This window comes from Mytilus galloprovincialis, chromosome 6 (genome assembly GCF_965363235.1).
Source record: "Mytilus galloprovincialis chromosome 6, xbMytGall1.hap1.1, whole genome shotgun sequence".
Lineage (NCBI taxonomy): Eukaryota > Metazoa > Mollusca > Bivalvia > Mytilida > Mytilidae > Mytilus > Mytilus galloprovincialis.
The window spans coordinates 50,537,107-50,560,601 of record NC_134843.1 but is presented as its reverse complement, the minus strand read 5'-3'; the positions used below and the strand labels follow the sequence as shown (position 1 = coordinate 50,560,601).

Genomic DNA, 23,495 nt, shown 5'->3' with positions numbered 1-23,495 from the left:
TACAGTTCGTTTCTGTGTATGTTACATTTTAATGTTGTGTTTCTATTGTGTCGTAGTTCTCCTATATGATACGTTTCCCTCGGTTTTAGTTTGTAGCCCGGATTTGTTTGTTTTTTCTCAATCGATTTATGAATTTCGAACAGCGGTATACTACTGTTTCCTTCTTTTTTTTTACATCAATTAAGAATTTATAACATTAATAAATTATGTGCACATGACTTTTGGCAATGGAAATAGCCATTATAAATGCATAAATTGTGCAGATTTCTTTATTTTCTAGAACACACTGCATATCATTACTTGATTGTGACTGCAATAATACAAATATATTAATAATAATGTCACAAAAATAAACTTACATGTACTCTTTATTTTTTCTATACATTTTTTCGTCTATTTCATTTAGAACACCAGGTGCTTAAATATTAAGCTTGCGATGGTGTCCCACTCAGAGTTAACTTTATAATGTGGAATGCAATATTATGAAAAAAAAAGATTTCTTAAAATGAAAAAAACATTTTTTTATCAAGCAGCAACATTTAATATTCAAAGCGCTATGCAATATTCTTATATACATCCAATTTTTTCTGGGTAGTTGCACGCTAGCTTTTCCTAGCGAAATATTGCGTTTTTCTTTCGCTTTGTAAGATTTTGTTAACATTTTAATTTTTAATATTTACTAAAAAGTGTGTTAAAATAAAATTCTGACGGCAAATTATATTATATAACTTCACGTCAAACTGACAGATTTTGATTGGTGTGTACGAGTGGGATAATTTTCTCTATCCCATTGCTCACTCAGGAAACAATTTTTGTACTGTCAACCCCTCGTGCAGACAATCGGTCATTTAAAGGACAACGAATGGAATTCACATCAACAATTAAACAGAAAAGGCTCAAGTTCTAAATTTCGGCCTCTGACCTTTTTGATAGATTGTCAAGAATTTTTGCTTAGCTTTTGATTTTTTTTTTAGATTTCTGAAACTTTGACGTCGTTAGTACTTTAAATCGTAGTTGATTTACTTCATATTAACTTTTAAACAAGATAATAAAAACAGAACTTTCAGTATAGCAAGTTAAACTACACGTAGCTAAGATTTTGATATTATAGAGTGTTACCCCTCGAAACAGGATCATCAACCTTGGCTACATCTCGTTTGACAATCTCTTCTCGAAAAAGAAATCAGCTCAATCACAACTTTCAGCTATTTTTTTATTTATATAATATTATCACATTATTGTATTGATTAATCCACACTTAAATAAATTTGTTTGGGATGTGTTGCTATTTATGGGCACATGAATATACAGTGTACATATATATTAAAATTAACTTACTAGTATTAACTTATTAACAGAACAGATTATTTTTTCTTTAGTTGTTCAATGCAACCAATAAGTAAAACGACACCACTGTAAGTTTGCAGATATTTGTCTTATGTTGTAAATAGTGTTCCTACGTGTATCAAAAACTGAACTGTTTAGAAAATGATTTGATAAAGCCGAAATATTTTCACTTTGTATTTAGAAGTAAACGCGGTTGAGAAATTTAATTGTGTAATAACAATTATTCAGTTCGGTTTGTCAAATATATAAATTAATCTTAATATGAAATTCTTCTAAGATATATTTACCAAATTTTTGTGTTATTTTCCAATAAGCTTTTGTTCTCAGTCTTAGTTCTTTATTTGAATTAAGATATATATATATATATATATATATATATATCTTTGTGGACTATATTGGACATTGAAATGAGGTTTTTTATCAACAATCAGTAAGTCACTTTAAGTCACAAAGAACGAACCAAATATATATATATATATATTTGGTTCGTTCTTTGTGACTTAAAGCGACTTACTGATTGTTGATAAAAAACCTCATTTCAATGTCCAATATAGTCCACAAATAGAGCTTTGCCGCATCGAGTTTAAAAACATTTAACTGATCATTTCAGGATATCTAAGATAAACATTAAACAAACACATTTTAACATATATATTGAAATTTACATTTTACCTTTCAGATATGATTTTGTCTTTTAGGAGAAGTCCAATGCAACCATGTTGGGAACGGACACATATGTAAGTTTGCAGATACCTGTATTATGATAAAAGCTATCTTGAACGTGAAAGGAAAAAAAATATTGTAGAGTAATAACTTCAATTTTGAATTGGAAGTAAGAACAGTTGACAAATTTGATTTTGTAATAAAATTGAGAATGGAAGTGGGGAATGTGTCAAAGACACAACAACCCGACCATAGAGCAGACAACAGCCGAAGGCAACCGATATGTCTTCAATGCAGCGAGATACTCCCGCACCCGGAGGAGTCCTCCAGCTGGCCCCTAAACAAATATGTTTACTAGGGCAGTGACAATGAACGTCATACTAAACTCCGAATTATACACAAGAAGCTAAAATTAAAAATCATACAAGACTAATAAAGGCCAGAAGCTCCTGACTTGGGACAGGCGCAAAACAGCGGCGGGGTTAAACATGTTTTTTGAGATCTCATAGAACGTTTCTGTTTCGGATTGTTACACAAATCAATCTTTAACGTGCAACTCATCTGAGATAAAAAAAAAAAAAAAAAAAATCCAGCAGTCTTTAGTTTACTTTGGTGACTTTTCTTTAACTAAGGATTGCTTCTAATTCAAACCACACGAGTTTGTCTTTGGATATGTTCTTTGTTTGTGATATGTGACTTGAAGTGTTTTACCAACTGTTGAAAAAAATCTAACTTCAATGTCTAATTAGTTATCAAGGGTACCAGGATTATAATTTAGTACGCGAGACGCGCGTTTCGTCTATATAAGACTCATCAGTGACGCTTATCTCAAAATATTTATAAAGCAAAACAAGTACAAAGTTGAAGAGCATTGAGGATTCAAAATTCCAAAAAGTTGTGCCAAATACGGCTAAGGTAATCTATGTCTGGGGTAAGAAAATCCTTAGTCTTTCGAAAAATTCCAAGTTTTGTAAATAGGAAATTTATAAAAATGACTACATAATTGATATTCATGTCAACACCGAAGAGTTGACTACTGGGCTAGTGATACCCTTTGGGACGAAACGCCCACCAGTATCGAACCAGTGGTGTAAATAGTTATCAAAGGTACCAGGACTATAATTAAGTACGCCAGACGCGCGTTTCGTCTATATAATATTGTTCACAAAAAGAGATTGGCCGCATCGAGTACAAAACCATCCGATTGATCAGTTTAGTAAATCTAAGACAAAAATGAAGTAAAAAAATAGCTAAGTACATGTTTATGAAAAATTAAAGAAGATGTGATTTTGTGTTTGTACCGTATTAGTGCACTTGAAAACATATTTATAGTGTTATATTTGGAAGTATACTCATACAAATATTTGTACATGAAAAATCACGTTTTGCAGGCTGCAATGAATTTGAAACCACTTAGTTATAACCATTTATGGTTGACTATTTGTTACCTTAAATATCTACCCTTTGTTTAATGTATTACGTTCGTATTTTGTTTATTCTTATTTACGTAATTTTCGTGATGGACAAATTGCAAATTAATCATACATTTTCATCCTCATATCAATATTCATTATAAAAATAGTATAGTGATATTGGGAATACTTCTTAAACCTCAGTAGTCTTTTATGATTTAATAAAATTTGAAATCATATAGGATTCTGAATGTATACCCTAAATTTAGTTAAGTCTAAATATGCAGTCATGCGGTTTTTATTATGAAATTATATTATTTCAGTGCCCAAGACCCTTGCTGTGGAAAATGTTGCCAGAAGTTAGATGTTTTTGTTTCACTGTGGATTAAACAATCTGTTACTTAGAACAATGTACTAGTGAAAGGTTAAGCTAGCTTAAGAACCAGGTTTTATCCACCATTTTCTTAATAAGAAGTAACCTGTAGCATGGCAGACATATGACAGCTTTTTTTTTTAGCATTTGTTTGATTTTTTATAGCTTTTTATATGATAATAAAAAAATTATATGAATAATTTACACTTAAACAACTTACCATTACCCTTTGCGATGTTGCTGTGTATATTGTTTTAGCCTTCAGCACACCCTCATATATATGTTTTATATATTGATATATGTTGTTTATTGTTGTTTGCTCTGGTTTTGTGCGTAAAACCACATGTACGTTTTTTAAATATCTGTGTTGTGTTTTTATGAATTATTTACACTAGAAAACCAACTTTTTACTTTTAATTTATGTTATATTGTATCTTAAGACACACCCTAGTTTTGCCAAAATTTATAAATACTGCTGTCAAAATACGAATTTCCTTGATTTTATTTTCTAGTTTTGTTGTTTTTATTTTTATTTTTATTTTGCTTTTGTTTCTTATTAATTTATTTTTTTATTCTCTCTTTTCTTCCTCTCTGAAATAAAGTTCTCTCTTTATCGACCAATATGGAAAATTGAATACAAAATAAAACAGTGTATATGTTTATTTTTAGTTTAGAATTACAAAAAATACTAACTTGTTTCTACCTCAATATACAGTCTATCATTGAATGAGGCCTTGGATAAGGTATCTGTACTTTCTGTATCCAACTAACAAATGTGAAATATTTCAATTAAGTATGTATTATTTAAAAGAATTATATATAGTTGTTGAGGACGAGTATGCTACAGCTGAATTAATGAACTCTGATATAGAAAAAAATCACCTATGGTCTCAACAGTGGCTTGTTAATTTTAATCCAAGAAAAACTGAAACCATGACCATATCTAGCTATGCAGTAAGGGATTTTGTTTCTTGTCAATTTATTATTTTTCTTCCCTCTTTTCTTCCTCTCTGAAATAAAGTTCTCTCTTTATCGACCAATATGGAAAATTGAATACAAAATAAAACAGTGTATATGTTTTTTTTTAATTAAGAATTACAAAAATTACTAACTTGTTTCTACCTCAATATACAGTCTATCATTGAATGAGGCCTTGGATAAGGTATCTGTACTTTCTGTATCCAACTAACAAATGTGAAATATTTCAATTAAGTATGTATTATTTAAAAGAATTATATATAGTTGTTGAGGACGAGTATGCTACAGCTGAATTAATGAACTCTGATATAGAAAAAAATCACCTATGGTCTCAACAGTGGCTTGTTAATTTTAATCCAGGAAAAACTGAAACCATGACCATATCTAGCTATGCAGTAAGGGCTTTGCTCATTATTGAAGCCATACAGTGACATATAATAGTTTCAATTTCTGTGTTATTTGGTCTCATATGAAAAGTTGTCTCATTGGCAGTAATATCACATCTTCATTTATAAATACCCTAATATGTCCTGTCTTGGTGGATGTTAAAAATTCAATGCTTCTAAAAACGTCAAGGCATGTTTATATTAAACATAATTTTATCTTTATTGAACTTTATTATATATGAACATAACAGTTGTTCCTATGAATCAAAACACCAAAACAATAATGCAATATAAAACAAACAGTTGAACACAGACATGTGTATCATTGCGTTTTTTTTACAACAAAACATTACCTTACATGCTTTCATTGGCAGTTGATTGATGGCATATTTGAAGTTTGATTTATTTTCAATTACAATTGATAATTATAATAGTATTTATTGTTCTTGGATTGGCGATCGTGTTATAGTCAATTCATGTATCGATGTCTTCTGTATTAGAATCTAGATTTCAACGATAAATGCAATTCCACATTTTATGCATAGAAAGTTCACGATCTGAATGTAATATATCTTCACATTTATCGCAGGATACAGGACTGAAATAATAAAAATATAAACTTATTTGAATTCCAATATAATTCATTTCTCTATATTATTTTTTTATAAATTGTCTTTATATATTTTAAATATATACTGGATATATAAGTAATGCCAAACAAGACACATTTGTAAAACTATTTTTCAGTCTTTCAACCATAGTTTAATTACATTCCCATTTATTGGCAATGTTTTATCAATATTCCAGCAGCACCTGCATACTGGGGAAAAACTCCCAATTGATACGATATTCCAGTCCTTGTATAATCCTTTCATGATTTTCTTGAAAGAGGGTTGCTCTCACAAGTAAGCTATTAAACCAAGAGTTCAAAATGGTGAAGTTGAAATCATCCCTTATTAAATTTTACGAACGCCATCACAACTTTGGTTGACGGTTATGAAATAACGGTTTTCACAGATGATATCAGATATGTTCCTCACGTGGTAACTACAATCCCCTTCTCTTCCATGAGTGTGACCTACCGAATTAACCATATACTGGATTTGTTATACCATGAGCAACACGACAGGTGCCACATGTGGAGCAGGATCTGCTTATACCCTTCCGGAGCACCTGAGATCACCCCTAGTTTTTGGAGGGGTTCGTGTTGCTTATTCTTTCGTTTTCTTTATTGTGTCATATGTACTATTGTTTGTTTGTTTGTCTTTTTCATTTTAAGCCATGGCGTTGTCAGTTTATTTTCGATTTATGAGTTTGACTGTCCCTCTGATATCTTTCGTCCCTAGACTTTCACAAAAGACACTCAAATTCTTTAAACTATTCTGTAACCCATCTCTAGTCTAAGAAATACCAGTTAATCATTTGGAAATGTAGAAAATTATTATTAAGCACCAAAAGCCACAGAACCAGAATAATTCTTTTAACTGAAAACTTCAACAGGAGTCAAATTGAAGTGTGGAACATGCCTAAGACCACATCAATAACCCTTAATTTGATTCTCTTCAAATATAGCTCCCTGTAACTATTAGAATTTTTTGATGGATATTCTTATTTCTCTTTCTCACTCATTTGTATTTTTTATAAATATGGAAAAGAACTAAGAGCATTGAAATATTTTTTCAATGTTTTTTTTCTGTGTTCAGTACTGTAGATGGAGGGAGCGATAAAGCTACATTGTAGGTGCGAAAAGGTAATATAGCTGAGAAGTTTGATGGAAATTTTTCGTAGTTATTGTAGAAATTTAAACTATCCACACATCAAATTGCAAACCAATTATTAAATTATTCCCTTTAATACAGACGCCAAGAAAACTTTATCTGTTATGATTTTTACTGTTGGTGAAGCATGTTTAAAAACAAACCAAATAGAAGTCTAGTTTATCATTATCTTTCAGTTACAAAATACAAATAAATAAAACATAATTGTCTATACTAATATTTATACTTATGGTCCTTCACACATACTGTGCCTCACTACTTATATATATTAGCACTGAACATAGTCAACCTTATTTTTTGTAATGGTTGTGCTGTTACACTATTGACCCAGGTGGTGCTCAGAAACATGTTTAAACCAGAGACATGCTTTATATGCCATGTCATCAGCCTGTAAATCAATGCTTGTCTTATACAATTTAATTGTTACACATTTTTTCCAGCTGGGTTTTAAATTTTCATAGCTAAAAATTAAACTACAGTTTTAATAATTTTTGAAGGCTTCAATTAAGAATTGAATGCTTCTTTTTGTAAATTTATTGGGGTGTAAAAGCGTTGACCGAAGTACATTTTGTATGTAGCACAGAAGTGCTTCATTCTAAAAATGTGTGCACGGTCAACGCTTTTACAACCCTATGATGTTACAAAAAGAAGCATTCAATACTTATAATTACATTTTTTAGCTAGGATAATGAAAACACGAATTTTATCATTTTTTTATTTAATATATACCTGTGCACTTTATTGTTGGACCACATGTTATCATGAATGATAAGTTTTATTGTGTAATGCAATTGCTTAAGGAATAACATTGTGATGTGCAGTTACCCAATCAGAATAACGTATTATAATGAAACATACATCTAATGTAATTTTTCACCTTTAAATCCATGCCCGTAAGTCTTCATACCACACATCTTTATTTTTCAAACAAAGAACTTTAAATAAAACAGATCATATGACTTGTGACCTACATCTTGACCACCAGAACTGAAACTGTTAAATTCATGTACAAATGCATTTGTCCCTATATCGATTGATTTTACTTTAAATGCTACTTTGAATAATGTCTAAGTGTATTTGTAACAGCCACTATGTTCCGTCAGTTACTTTGTTCCAGAGGAACTTTCAACGAGTTATTTTGTTCCTATGGAACTTTCTAACTAGTTGTTTTATTCCGAGTGCAGTCGAAAAGTTAATGAAATAAACAGCTGTGCCATGAGCGCATGATACGTCCAACGTCTTGTGTGGAAGTTTTATGCAATAATCATAAATAGTTTCTGAGAAAGTTTTAAGCAATAACCATATATTGTTTTTGAGACACGGTGAAACCCCCCCCTGTTTTTTTTGGTACAAAAAACTAAATATCACTAAAATAAAATTTTGAATCAACACCAAAAAGTATACAGATCTTTAGATTAATATAACAAAGACTTGCGTAAAGTTTTAAGCAATAATCATAAATTGTTTTTGAGATACGGCACAACATTTAAAAAACCCTCCCCCTTTTTTACAAAATACTCAATAACTCAAAAATAAAATTTTGAATCATCACCAAAAAGTATACAGATCTTAAAATTAATATAAAAAAGACATGTGTTAAGTTTTAAGCAATAATCATAAATTGTTTTTGAGATATGGCGCAACATGTAAAAACCCCCTCCCCCTTTTTTACAAAATAATCAATACCTCAAAAATGAAATTTTGAATCATCACTAAAAAGTATACAGATATTAAGATTAATATAACAAAGAAGTGTTTGAAGTTTTAAGCCATAATCAAGAATCGTTTTTGATATACGGTGCGACATGTGAAAAAAAACCACACCCCTGTTTTAGTTACAAAGTGCCGTAACTCAAAAAGTTTGAATTTTATTTTCACCAAAAAGTATACAGATCATTCGACCATCATAAGAAACAACTGTATTAAGTTTCATGAAATTTGGATAATTCATTCTCAAGTTACGGTGCGACATGTTTACGCCGGACAGACGGACAGACATTTGTATAACATAATACGTCCCGTCAAAAATTTGGCGGGCGTATAAAAAGTAGCTAGTTGAAAAATACCGTTATAAATTACATTCTAAAAATGAGATTCTGATTCAACAATGTTATTATAAAACATAATTTATGAAAATCAGGTTATGGTATTTTAGTTTTATTATTGCTTGGACATGTGGAACAACAACTATATAAACGGAACTGTGTGACTAGCTGATAAGTTACGATTGAACTTTTAAGCTAGTTTGCTATTTCCAGTTTGGGCTAATTCGCAGATGAAGGAGGAACTTTGTACATAGCTATTTGACAAGTTCTGTTTGGAATTTGTGGCTAGTGTCTTGTAGTCTCTTGGTTCAGTTTTTTAAAAGTTCAATGATGATAAGTTCTTCCCTTTTTCAGTCAATTCTCTGAATGTAGCTGTCTGACTAATTGATAATTTCCGTTTGTAATTTTGACTTGTTTGTTAGTTCCGTTATAGACTTATTTGACAAAGAAGAACTTTGTTACTAGTCGATAAATTCCGTTTGACTTTTGTGGCTAGTATCTTTCTTCCCCTTTGAAAAGGTTCAAAGATAATATGTTGCACTTTTACTTTGCATCAATTCTCCAAATGGAACTTTGTGACTGGTTGATAAGTTCCGTTGGAACTTTTGGGCTAGTTTGTTAGTTCTGGTTTTTACTAATTTGGCAAAAAAGGAACTTTCTAACTAGTTGATATGTTCCGTTGGAACTTTTCAACTAGTCACTTTGTTCCGGTGGAACTTTTAAACCAGAGGAAGAACAAAGTAACTAGTTAATAAGTTCCTCTGGAACTTTTTGGCTAGTTAGTTCTTTCCGCCCTGAACTTTCCAACGTCGGAACAAAAGAGCATTTACATATAACCATGTCCTGATTCTTTACCTAACATATTTTGACTTGAAAACATTTTGTATTACATATTTGTTTGTTTTTAGAGTGATTCATGTTGACTGCTGTACCCCTTTTTTTGACATTTTTTACCTAAATATGTCTGTTTGTTATGTTTACACATCCTTGTCAATATAATGGAATTTGATGTGACTGTCATACAAGTAAGAGATTTAGCTAGCTTTAAAACCAGTTTAAATCCACATTTTCTTCATAAGCTTGTACCAAGTCGGGAATATGGTAGTTATTATACGTTTGTGTGATGGGTTTGAGCTTTTAATTTTGCCATTTGATCATGTTGATTATGGATTTTCTGTTTTGAATTTTCCTCGGAGTTCAGTATTTTTGTGATTTTTCTTTTTAATACATATATAAAATAAGGAGATCTGGTACAATTGTCATTGTTAAAATTATTCAACTAAATCAAACTAAGTGGATTTAAACAATTGAATGACCTTCAATAATGAAAAAATTGTTTAGTCAGGTATAAAAGGCTTTGACACGTAAAACATTTTTCTCATTTAAATACTATAAATAATAAATGTTCCAAAAAAGGGTCATGAAATATTATCAAATTCAAAATTGAATAAGTTATTTATAAAAAAAAACTTACCTTTCTGTTCTCTTTGTTGATTGTAGCAATCGGTCACTTTTCCTTAAAAGTCAAAAAAATTAAGTAGTTGGATTATTTACATTTATTGTGTTTATAATTAAATTCATATATCAATATAAAATATTTTCCAAAATTCAATTACTTTGCATTTAAAAAAATGTTTCTATGAATCATATTTTTTTTCTCTGAAATAAACATTTATTACTGTAAATTCAGAAATTATTGTGAGGTTTTTATAATTTTGTGAATGATGTGACTATTTTTTCATGTCTAATACTGTAACATGTACCTGAATGCAGATTTTCCTGAAATTGCAATAATTAGGCTACAATTAAAAATATTTTGGTTTGCCCAAACTCTACCCAAAGGTTGAGACAGTGGATAGGTAGGTAGGCATTTTCTTTTTTTTTCAACAAAAAGAAATTATAGTATCTATGGTTTATAAGTCTTCATGGCTATCTGATTCAAATCAGGACAATAAAAGATTTTGAGTAGGCAGCTTTTTTCTGGGTAGGTAGCGTTTGGGCAAACAAACCGATTTTTTTTTTTATGGCCTTATTCTTGTATTAAATTTGTCTGTTCTTCATAACTTACAATAATGAATTTTATGCACACAATAGTTTCTGATTTCACAGTATTGAGGCAGTAATGATTTCATGTTAATTAAAAGCATAGTGCATCTTTATTGTGGCCTAGCTCTCCACTAGACTATAAAACTAGAGGCTCTAAAGAGCCTGTGTCACTCACCTTGGTCAATGTGAATATTAAACAAAGGAAGCAGATGGATTCACGAAAAAATTGTGCTTTGGTGATGGTGATGTGTTTGTACATCTTACTTTACTGAACATTCTTGCTGCTTACAATTATCTCTATCTATAATGAACTTGCCCCAGTAGTTTCAGTGGAAAATGTTAGTAAAAATTTACAAATTTTATGAAAATTGTTAAAAATAGTCCTTAGGAGGTCAATTGACCATTTCGGTCATGTTTACTTATTTGTAAATCTTACTTTGCTGAACAGTATTGCTGTTAACAATTTATCTCTATCTATAATAATATTCAAGATAATAACCAAAAACAGCAAAATTTCCTTAAAATTACGAATTCAGGGGCAGCAAACCAACAACGAGTTGTCCGATTCATCTGAAAATTTCAGGGCAGATAGATCTTGACCTGATAAACAATTTAACCCCATTTCAGATTGCTCTAAATGCTTTGGTTTTTGAGTTATCAGCCAAAAACTGCATTTTACCCCTATGTTCTATTTTTAGCCGTGGCGGCCATCTTGGTTGGATGGCCAGGTCACCAGACACATTTTTTAAACTAAATACCCCAAAGATGATTGTGGCCAAGTTTGGATTAATTTGGCCCAGTAGTTTCAGAGGAGAAGATTTTTGTAAAAGATAATTAAGTTACGAAAATTTTAAAACTTGACTACAAAGGTGATAACTCCTAAAGGGGTCAACTGACCATTTGGGTCATGTTGACTTATTTGTAAATCTTACTTTGCTGAACATTATTGCTGTTTACAGTTTATCTCTTTTACTTTGCTGAACATTATTGCTGTTTACAGTTTATCTCTTTTACTTTGCTGAACATTATTGCTGTTTACAGTTTATCTCTATCTATAATAATATTCAAGATAATAACCAAAAACAGTAAAATTTCCTTAAAGTTACCAATTCAGGGGCAGCAACTTAACAGGGGGTTGTCTGATTCATCTGAAAATTTCAGGGCAGATATATCTTGACCTGATAAACAATTTTACTCCATGTCAGATTGCTTTAAATGCTTTTGTTTTTGAGTTATCAGCCTATCACTGCATTTTACCCCTATGTTCTATTTTTAGTTGTGGAGGCCATCTTGGTTGAATGGCCGGGTCACCGGACACATGTTTGAAACTAAATACCCGAAAGATTATTGTGGCCAAGTTTGGATTAATTTGGCCCAGTAGTTTCAGAGGAGAAGATTTTTGTAAAAGATAACTAAGATTTACGAAAAATGTTAAAAATTGACTATAGGTTGCACTTTGTAAATACAGCTGTTTCTCAAAACACGCCTCTTTTGGGGAGTAATTGAATATTCATAGAAAATTAATTTTGTTTACATACTGGTTCCCAGTTATGCTCTCTGTGTTCCATATCGCATACATGTGAACCTCCCGACGGGAGTACAAAACTCCCGTTTTCAGGGGTCCCCTCCCGTCCTCCCGTCGAAGAGAAAAAAATCCCGTGTAGAAAAAATTTCATGAATGAAAATTTTCAGTCGCCATTTTTACTATTTTGTTTACAAAATTTATCATTGAGATCGTAAAAACCCGAGATTTTTTAAGTCGTAAAAACACGAGGTTTATCGAACGTATCCGGTGTAACTGACATTACCTGATTACGCAACATGTGGAGATTTTAATTCTTGCTAAAGGCTAATTAACAAGTGATAATAGTTTGATTGAACAATCATAAGGTGTTTGTATATCAATTACTCGATGTGGCTTCTGTTTATGGCACACGCCAAGGATGATTAAAAGCAAATACCGATAAATACCGGCATTGATGGAAAATGGAATGTTGTTGTCCAAAAATTTATCGGAAGTGTTTTGATGCCGAGAAAAACACTTATTGTATATGCAAATCTCGAGATGAAAATACTGGAAAAAGGAATGGTTTCAGCTCAATGTGAGCTGTTTGCTACACAAGCTGACTGAAAAATTATATAAGCAAATTGATTATTTTGTACACCATTATATGTGTTCAAAATGCCAAAACGACAGTTATCTTCAAAGACACCAGTTTCAAAACAACAGAAATATTTGACAAAGTTCAACAATGTTTGTTAATTTATTATTTATTTATTATGTAATAAATGTATAGCATAAATCTCTCTTATATCTCAAGCCAATGCCAATGAAAAACAAATAAAAAAAGATTCTCATCAGCAATCAACAATGTAAAACAAAAGAAAAAAAGATTCTCATGAGCAATCAGCAATGTAAAACAAAAGAAAAAAATAATCTCATCAGCAATCAACAATGTAAAATAAAAGAAAAAAAGATTCTTCTCAATTATTCCTTAATATATGCAGACTTTAACTAATGCCATTCACAAGGAAGATTGAAGAAAAAAACACATCATACGGTTAGTTTTACGACGAAAAATATGTCGATAAAAAACCTCCTGATCTGAGGTCCAATCTCCTGACCAAAATTTCCAAATCTCCTGATCTGAATTTTACAGTCCATCACATGTATGATATCGCAGAGACAGAACTTGGGAATGTTACCAGTAAATAAACACGTGCATATTGTTTACATTGAAATCTGTGGTAACCTTTCATTCCAGGTAGGGGTAGTTAAGAAAATTGGTATAAGTTTAAACTCTGAGAAGTTCAGGGCATATAAACGTTGAAAATATGCTGCACAGCCCTATATTTTGACCTTTGAAAAAAATTGTGGTGCATATGAACTTTCAATTCTAGGATAAGATTTTTTTCAAAACTTCATAGTAAAAGTGGTACAGTTTTAGCCATAAAAGGAGTTCCTATGGGAAATTGCAATGGCAATATTTAAAATGCAACCAATATAGGGTGAAAAAGGGGAACATTCAGAATTTAACCAAATTTGCTTTATTTCACAGATTTTAAAGAAATAACTCAATTAAGAAGTTTTATAAATATTTAATGAAGATTGATAGAATCCTGGGCCTTAAATATGATGACTAAGCATAAATTCACAGTTTACAGTATGCATAGTTTACTTAAAGTCCTGGATACAAAATTAAATCATAATATTTGCATATTTGTAAGTTAAATTGTTAAGAAGTGCTTGTATAAAAAATTTACTCTTCGCAGTCATTGAAACTCATAGATCCTTCCTGAATATTATTTATGGGGTATTTGTGTCCTTTCGATAACCCAAAAGTAAGCTGCAACACCTAAATCTGCTTTTTTGTCACCACGGCATAATAAATACAAGCTAGAAAAACAAAAATATCTCAAGAAAACTTACAATAGTGTGTTCTATCCTGAATATGTACTAAATATTCCAAATTACTAGAAACAGCAGAATGATTTAGGAAATTTGAGGCCCCAGGGGCAAAAAACATAGAAAATTGCCTACCCCCTGGGTCATAAAACAAATAATTTAACTTGTAAATGCTATGATTTTATGATTTTAAAGTTCTTGATATAGAAAACAATAACTATGCTTGGAAGTTATGCAAAAATCAGATGTTAGCAGTCATCTCTACAACATTTTAAGTGAATTTATATCTCAGACTGGTATCTGCATACATACAACTATTGCAAATATGGCTTTGTTTGAACACTTCTAGTATATATAGTAGCTAAATTGTGTCAGATATATGGTTACAGATGATACTGTTGTGACAAGAATTCTAAATTGACCATTTGAGGCAGAAAATGTGTTCTTTAATTGACAAATAGGCATACAGTAAGATGTGGACTGGAGATAGAGGCTGGATTGGATACTTTATATAATCTTGAATGTTGTAATGATTGACTGCTAAACATTACATTTATGATATTCTGATATGCTTTCAATATGTTATCAAAACAGTTTTAACAGGTTCTAGGCATTTTTTATCAGAAAATATGTAAATAGGGTAAGCTGGCAATAATTAAAGTCTTGTTTTCAAATTCTTTAAAAAATTGAAACAGGGGAGGGGGTATAAAATGTATAGTAAAGAAAAACTTAGAGTATACACAGTGATTTCTTTAAGACTTTAGTTCTGATAAATGAGTATTAATGTGAGAAAAACTGATTTTAGAGAGTTTTCTATTTGAATAAATGTCTGTATAGGTTGCACTTTGTAAATACAGCTGTTTCTCAAAGCACGCCTCTTTTGGGGAGTAATTGAATATTCATAGAAAATTAATTTTGTTTACATACTGGTTCCCAGTTATGCTCTCTGTGTTCCATATCGAGGAACTGGGAATGTTACCAGTAAATAAACACGTGCATATTGTGTATATTGAAATCTGTGGTAACCTTTCATTCGAGGTAGGGGTAGTTAAGAAAATTAGTGTAAGTTTAAACTCTGAGAAGTTCAGGGCATATAAACCTTGAAAATATGCCGCACAGCCCTATATTTTGACCTTTGAAAAAAATTGTGGTGCATATGAACTTTCAATTCTAGGATAAGATTTTTTTCAAAACTTCATAGTAAAAGTCGTACAGTTTTAGCCGTAAAAGGAGTTCCTATGGGAAATTGCATTGTCAATATTTACAGAAATGCAACCTATAAAGGTGATATTTCCTAAAGGGGTCAACTGACCATTTCGGTCATTTTGACTTATTTGTAAATCTTACTTTGCTGAACATTATTGCTGTTTACAGTTTATCTCTATCTATAATAATATTCAAGATAATAACCAAAAACAGTAAAATTTCCTTAAAATTACCAATTCAGGGGCAGCAACCCAACAACGGGTTGTCTGATTCATCTGAAAATTTCAGGGCAGATAGATCTTGACCTAATAAACAATTTTACCCCATGTCAGATTGCTCTAAATGCTTTGGTTTTTGAGTTATCAGCCTAAAACTGCAATTTACCCCTATGGTCTATTTTTAGTTGTGGCGGCCATCTTGGTTTGATGGCTGGGTCACCGGACACATGTTTAAAACTAAATACCCCAAAGATTATTGTGGCCAAGTTTGGATTAATTTGGCCCAGTAGTTTCAGAGGAGAAGATTTTTGTAAAAGATAACTAAGATTTACGAAAAATGGTTAAAAATTGACTATAAAGGGCAATAACTCCTAAAGGGGTCAACTGACCATTTCGGTCATGTTGATTTATTTGTAAATCTTACTTTGCTGAACATTATTGCTGTTTGCAGTTTATCTCTTTCTAAAAGAATATCCAAGATAGTAAAATTTCCTTAAAATGACCAATTCAGGGGCAGCAACCCAACAATGGGTTGTCCGATTCATCTGAAAATTTCAGGGCAGATAGATCTAGACCTGATTAACAATTTTACCCCACGTCAGATTTGCTCTAAATGCTTTTGTTTTTGAGTTATAAGCCAAAAACTGCATTTTACCCCTATGTTCTATTTTTAGCCATGGCAGCCATCTTGTTTGGTTGGCCGGGTCACCGGACACATTTTTTTAACTAGATACCCAAATGATGATTGTGGCCAAGTTTGGATTAATTTGGCCAAGTAGTTTCAGAGAAGAAGATTTTTGTAAAAGTTAACGACGCTGGACGCCGGACTCTGGAAGACGGACTCAAAGTGATGGGAAAAGCTCACTTGGCCCTTCGGGCCAGGTGAGCTAAAAACCAGACTAATGGAGAGTTGCCTCATTGGAACTCATAAACAAACTAATAGATATACCAGGATTAAAATTAAAATACCACATATATAAATCTTATATCTATATTGCATATTACTTGATAAAAAAAATGTTAATCATTCCATCAATTGTTAATTGAATGTAATCCTGTTTCTGAACTATTGTACTTTTCTATTATTTCCTCTTCACTAGTTTACATACTATGAATACTGTACATAGATCAGTTCTACACAGCAAAGAGCACTTGGTCCAAACTATTGTGACCTCTCATTAACCTATATATATATATATATGTGTAAATGTGTGTTTGGGCTTCTTATCCTATTCTTTCAATGTAACAAGACAATAAACTAATCTAGCTAGCTATAAATAAACTCATCATAGATACCAGCCCTTTATAAAACCCTTTTTTAACCCATCATTTTATTCAGAACATGTTTGTATTAACCAAATCAAACATTTGTTTTCCACTCATTCCATTGGTTGATATAGTCTTAAATTTGATTTCATCAGTTTTTATGAACTTCCCTGTTTTTTTTAATCTACTGTCAGTGGAGTTTGGTCTTTTTGTTAAAACATTTTATAAATTTAAGGTATAAAAATCTTTACATTCTGGTTTTGTTAATCAACATGTCTTGAAGTTTTTAATCATCTTAACATAAAGACAAATACACTATTTAATATATATAAATGTATTGCAAGTAAGAAAATTATTCCTGGACCACTTTATTGTTGACCAGATTTGTTTTAAAGATCTCATTCTCAATCTCGTTTGATACAAGTGAAATAAACAATTTTTTTCGCAGAAAGATGCGTACTGTGCACAAAAATATAAGCATTTTTTTTTATTGCCCAGCGTTCTCCCCAGAAATTTTGGATAGCATCACATTTTGCGTAGAAAAAAATAACTATTATTTTTAATGTCGTTTGTCGCGTCGCGTTCCTTTATATGTTTTAGTTTATATTGTACAATTCATAACTGAGAATACAATTAAACTATAACCACAAAACAGTTGTTTCAGTTTATGTTTTCTTTATTCATTTATAGTTACAGAATTATTTTTTTCCTCTTGTGCCAAATAAAAATAAATATGTGGTTTCAGTTACCCAACAATAAGTCAAATGAATGAATGGTTCATTATAGATCAACCTGTATATATACAAAACTAAATATATAGTACACAAAATTAACTATTTTTTATATTATATCAAGTAAAGATAAAGTAGCAAAAAAAAAAAATCAATTTAAAAACTTTTATTTATCATGTTTATGAAATTCATTGTTCCATGGCACTCAATGAATTAGTCCCAGTTGTTTCTTATCTTTACATCAAAATGATATGTATTTTTAACAAAGTTATCTAACAAATAGTCTGTTAGTGCGTAGTTTTCTCTCTTGGTATATTTTTTCTGTCTACTGTCCATCTGTTGTCATTATCGTGAAAACGGATTTTTGTCATATCTGTTCCGGTTCCGATCCGTAGTTTACACAAAAATGTGCAATGGCGGCCGTAGAAAAATTTACGAAAATGAGTCCGAGAATAAACATTGTTTGACAAGAGATTGTGCTTGAATAAGACGCTTTTAATGCATTAAATGGATTAAACATAAACTTAAGCCAATTATGATAACTTTTTAAAGTAGTATTAAACTTATTTTAGCTCTAAACCAAAATTCTCGCTCTCGTATTACCGGAAGAGAAAGAAAGTAATTTTTGGAGTGTCGCACAAATAAACGACCTTTAAAAAAAAAAAAAAATCGTTTCAATTTTTGAAATTTCGTAATACAAAACGTAGCTTTCGAATTGTTTTGTGATTGCATTTTTCCATGTCGAAATTGGCGATTGCAGACACGTGGTATTAGTCGTGTCACAAGTGTCAGCTTGGGATATTCGCATCCAAACAGTTATCACCCTGAGGGCAATTAACACCTAGCTATTTAATCTCTTAATTGCCTTTAGTGTCCGACTTAAAGGGATTACAATTAAAGGTGATATAATTTAATTTATGATCATAATCGATAATAGATGAAAGTTCAAAATTGAGGACAAGTAAAATAGCATCTTCAAAATAATTATAGCGTCGCGGGAATAATTATAGCGCCGCAGGAATTATTATAGCATCACGGTGAAAAAATATAGCGTCACGGCACCGCGACGTTAAAACGGCCTGGGGAGAACACTGTTGCCATACTGCTTTTAAACGAACTGAATAAATACCCATGACATACAGGTTTATTTCGGTTTACATATATGTTGTTTTCTGTTTTCTAAGTATTTTATTGTTTTAAGCAAATATATCTATACATACTTTTTCAAATTTTCAACTATTTCTGAAAGCTTTTTATTCTCAGCATCTTTCTGGTAAACTGAAACTTTGTACCTGCAAATTCAAAGATATTGATTGTTAAAACCATGTTCAATTTCAATAAAATTTGGAAAAGTAAACGAAATGTTTTCAAAACTTTATTTTGCATAAAGCTTTGCAATTCTTTTTAAAATTCCATGAAGGTTTTTAAAAGTTTTTCATTTTTAATCAATTTAAACCTTAGACTATATTCTCATATGTCTGGAAAAATTAAGTTCATTAATCAATCAGTTATAAACACAGATATATAATACAATTATTTCAAAATTTGACTCTGAATAATTATGTGTCTTTCTATACAATATATATAATTATTGTATAGCAATATAATATTTCCCACAGAAAGTAACCAAAAGTTAGCATGCAATAAATTCCAATATTGCTTTAGTGCAATAAATCTTCAAAATTCATGAAGTCATCAACATCAAAATTTTAGTTCAAACCAATTTTTACTTTCAAATATTATATTTCTATACAATAAAAGGGTTATTGCATGAATATTGTGGAATATTTTCCCTCGTAGAATATATATATGCTGCACTTGCAAGCTCTTGCAATATAAAATTCTACTCGGGATAATATTCCCAATATTCATGCAATAACCCTATATAACTATCTTTTGATAATAACAGGAAGTCCAGGATGTCTAAATACATAAGCTATTGTTCTCGATCTGTGGAGTTTTTCACTCATGCCTTTAAATTTCTGCTAGAAAAAATCCATCATTTATTGATTGATTTACCTGAAGAAAAATATCCGATATCTACTACACAAATGAAAATACATGTAATAACTCACATAGTCACATAATTAACTGCATGTGATGGTACATATTTATCCAATTATATATAATGTGAACACTGATTAAAACTTTTGAAGTTGATTTTTGTTTGTTTGTTTACTCATAGAATAAGAATGCCTTTAATAGTTTTAACCTTGTCATTTCCAGTTTTCATTTGCCAAACACATAAACAAACAAAATTTTAAGGGAGTTCACTTGTCATGTTTGGAGATTTTTGTCAGATTTTCAGAATCCTCTGGTTTTATCCATTTGAAGGCCTTAAAAAAAATATTGCCCATTGACCCCCATTTTTCTCTTTATAAATCTTTAACATGTATAATGATAAGCCATTTTTTAAAGTCTTATAAAATTTTAATTATTTTTTAATATTGTCAGTGATAAAGCAATAAAAAGTCAAGAGAGAATATTTTCCCGCCAAAATTTCATTGGCTATAGCTAGCTAATATCTCAAAAACAGGCTCATTGACCTATATATATATATATTTCTCTTTTGATACCTTTATTAATTCCCTATCAATATAAACTAGTGTTTTGAAGTCAATTATTTTGAAACTGAGAAGCGAACTCCTTTAATATGGATAAGGCTGAACTTTTGTCAGAAATCAACTTTTAATGTTTAAATTAGTGTAGTTTATATTGGACAAATTGAACATATATAAGTTAGATATTGAATATAAACAATTTTACATGCAAAAATTATAAGTTTGTGAGCTGATGCATATTGTATATACATATTAAATAGTTTCTATACATACTGTGACTGCATAGTTTGCTTTTCTTGCTTCAGAACTCTAATATCTTCTGATAACCTTATTAGTTCCTTGTCTTTGGTTTCTAGAGCTCTGTGAATTGAAAAAAAACCTTTGTTTGATAAATATGTATCATGCATATTCAAGTACATTTTATGTACAATGCTTATGTACATGTATATAGTGTTTTCTGTATGACTTTCAATTAAGACATTTATGGCCATATAACATGTATAACACATCATCATCAACACAAACTAATATACGCACCACACTACATAGTCATGAGAATAGATCTATTTGAATAAAAATCCCACACAAGAGTTAAATTTCAAATGTTCAAAATTTGAAATGAGGGAACTTAAAATATTTATGAGTCATAATGACATACTTCAATGACTTTCAAGATCAACAGTTTCTCCCAACAACTGCTTACCAATTGATGCACCTTAAATAAGGGATGTTTATATTGTAAACTCCTTTTTTGTTTTTTAATTTTGGCCAGTTATTCATAGTCCTCTGGTTAATCCATGTAGTCTTTTGTAGTGCCATATATACATTTAAACATTTTCCCCCAAAACCTCTAATTTTATATTCTTATTTCAATATTGCATGTATTGAAAATCTTATAAAATCCTTTTTATTATTTCAGTTTTTGAAGGAAAAAGTTGTCATTGTAAATTTATGTATAAAAAATCAAGAGAGAATCACTGACTTACCGCCAAATTTTCAATGGCTTAAATTATATCTTGAAAACAAGCACACGGACCCATTATTTTTTAAAAAGCTTGTTATTTTGAACCAGAGTAGTGAACATACTTAAATGCAGTTATGGTTTGCTTCAATCTGTAGTCGCTGTGCACTGGCTAATTCTTATGTCATACTTTATGCAGTCTGTTTTACATGTACAGCTGTATAATGTTTTCTATCAGTTTTTTGGAAGATGAATAGTAAATATATGTTATCAGTCGTTATTGTGTACCTTCGAAGAGTTTCCTGGCACTGTTTGTTTTCCGACTGTAAATCTTCTATCTTTATCTTCTGAACAGAACAGTTTGGACATAGGCTGAAAAAACAAAAGAACATTGTAATCATTGTTTAATGGACATAATTAATTGGTCCATCAGTAAAAAAAATATTTTTTTGCAATTACATGAATAAATTTTGTACAAGAAATGGAGGCATCATATTCATGATATTGTTAATGATGTTATTTGTGTATTTTTCAAGTAAAAATATTTGGTCTGGATTCTTGCAATACCTTGCTAATATAAACATGACACATCTTTAATATGAATTTCATGAAATCTTACACATGTAACATGTCTAACAAGACAATTAACATAGGTGTGAGAGTATTTATAGCAGTGTTCTCCCAAAATATTTCATACAACATTGATGGTAAACAAGGAAATTTGAGATACCATCTTGCATGGGGGTTTCATTGGGGGGGGGGGGGGGGGGGTTCCAATCCCGGATCCTGCTTACTGTTTTGTCAGATTCCTGTATCCCACTTACACTACATGTATGTATGTAAGCAATTCTCATTTTTTTGTCATTTCCCGGGTCACGCTAGACCTCATTTCCCGTTTTCATGACTCAATGATTCGACTTTCATGTCTCACGCTTACAAAAAAATCGGTAATCCTGTGACACCCCATGAGACCCACTTGCATTGTCTTGTCTCTCAAAATCAGTAGCATAGCACAAATGTATTTTATACAATAAACATTGATAAAGAAAGGGAAATTGTCAAATCTTCATTTTGTACCTGTTTCCAATCTTTGATTCCATATATTCCAGAACTTCTTGGTACAAGAATTTATCTTCAAAATATGGAATTTGTGCTTCATTGGGTTCTTCAGGTATATTAACCAATATTTGAATATCACTATCAATTGATTTATAACTTGAATAAAATGTCACATCATGTTTCTCCAACAAAACATTCTCAAGTTCTGATAATATTTGTAAGTATTGCTTATGAACTGAGTCTGTGCTGTCAAGAAATGCTTTTAAATTTTCTTGCTCATTCTGTTCATTGTCCTGGACTTCAGTTGCTTTAATAATTTTCTTTGATTCTATAAATGCCTGAAGATCTTTGCTGACAGATTCAATGTGTTCAATACATTGTTTGCTCTTTACATGGAGTTGTTCATAGTGATGTGTCTTGATTTTTTCTTGCAGGCTTGCTATTTCGTCAATTTTCAATTTTAATTCTTCAATATTTTCTTTTGCTTTTTCTCTTTCCTTTACTACAATTTCGGTAATTTGTGAGAAGCGGTGTGTGAAATGTGTAGATGTAACACAAAGACTACAGATAAAAGCATCGCATTGAACGCAGTAGAACAGAAACTCTTTCTCGTGTTCTGTACACTGAGACTTTTTGTTGACAGTTGAAAGATCTATTGTATTAATATCTGCGACTGTGTGTCCTCTTAAAGATGGAATTTTACCGTGCTTTTTGCAACATATTGTGCATAAAGATTGCTGACATTCATAACAATAGTATGCTCCATTCTGTTCATCACACAGTGAACATTTCTGAGCCGAAACCTGTGCCATTTCAGGGGGACAAAACAGTACAGGGAATGGAAACTTAGATTGTATACGTTTGGGTACGTCAACGTTTTCTATACATTAGCCTCCTGTAAATAAGAGCACCTCCAGGTGGGTTTTTTTTATATATATAAATCACTATTCCCGAGTTCTCTGATTTTAAAGAATCAAACCGTTAAAGTTGCAATGATGATTTATTTGACATTCTACACATGAAACATTTGTAATACACTATAATTAAAGCATACAAGTT

At 31.0% G+C, this 23,495-nt stretch overlaps 1 protein-coding gene and 1 long non-coding RNA gene across 2 annotated transcripts; one reads left to right on the top strand and one right to left on the bottom strand.

Annotated features, from left to right (window-relative positions):
- Positions 1 to 2,026: 2,026 nt before the first annotated feature.
- LOC143079806 (uncharacterized) lies at positions 2,027 to 4,447 on the top strand. The gene is made up of 2 exons (XR_012979487.1): positions 2,027 to 2,084; positions 3,746 to 4,447. It is a non-coding gene; the product is annotated as an uncharacterized LOC143079806 (long non-coding RNA).
- Positions 4,448 to 5,370: 923 nt separating this feature from the next.
- On the bottom strand, positions 5,371 to 23,261 carry LOC143079805 (uncharacterized). The gene is made up of 6 exons (XM_076255396.1): positions 22,455 to 23,261; positions 21,666 to 21,749; positions 20,690 to 20,776; positions 19,076 to 19,147; positions 10,457 to 10,498; positions 5,371 to 5,757 (listed from the first exon to the last, which is right to left on the bottom strand). Exons 1-6 carry the CDS (start codon positions 23,246 to 23,248, stop codon positions 5,670 to 5,672), a joined length of 1,167 nt encoding a protein of 388 aa, XP_076111511.1. The 5' UTR covers positions 23,249 to 23,261; the 3' UTR covers positions 5,371 to 5,669.
- Positions 23,262 to 23,495: the final 234 nt, after the last annotated feature.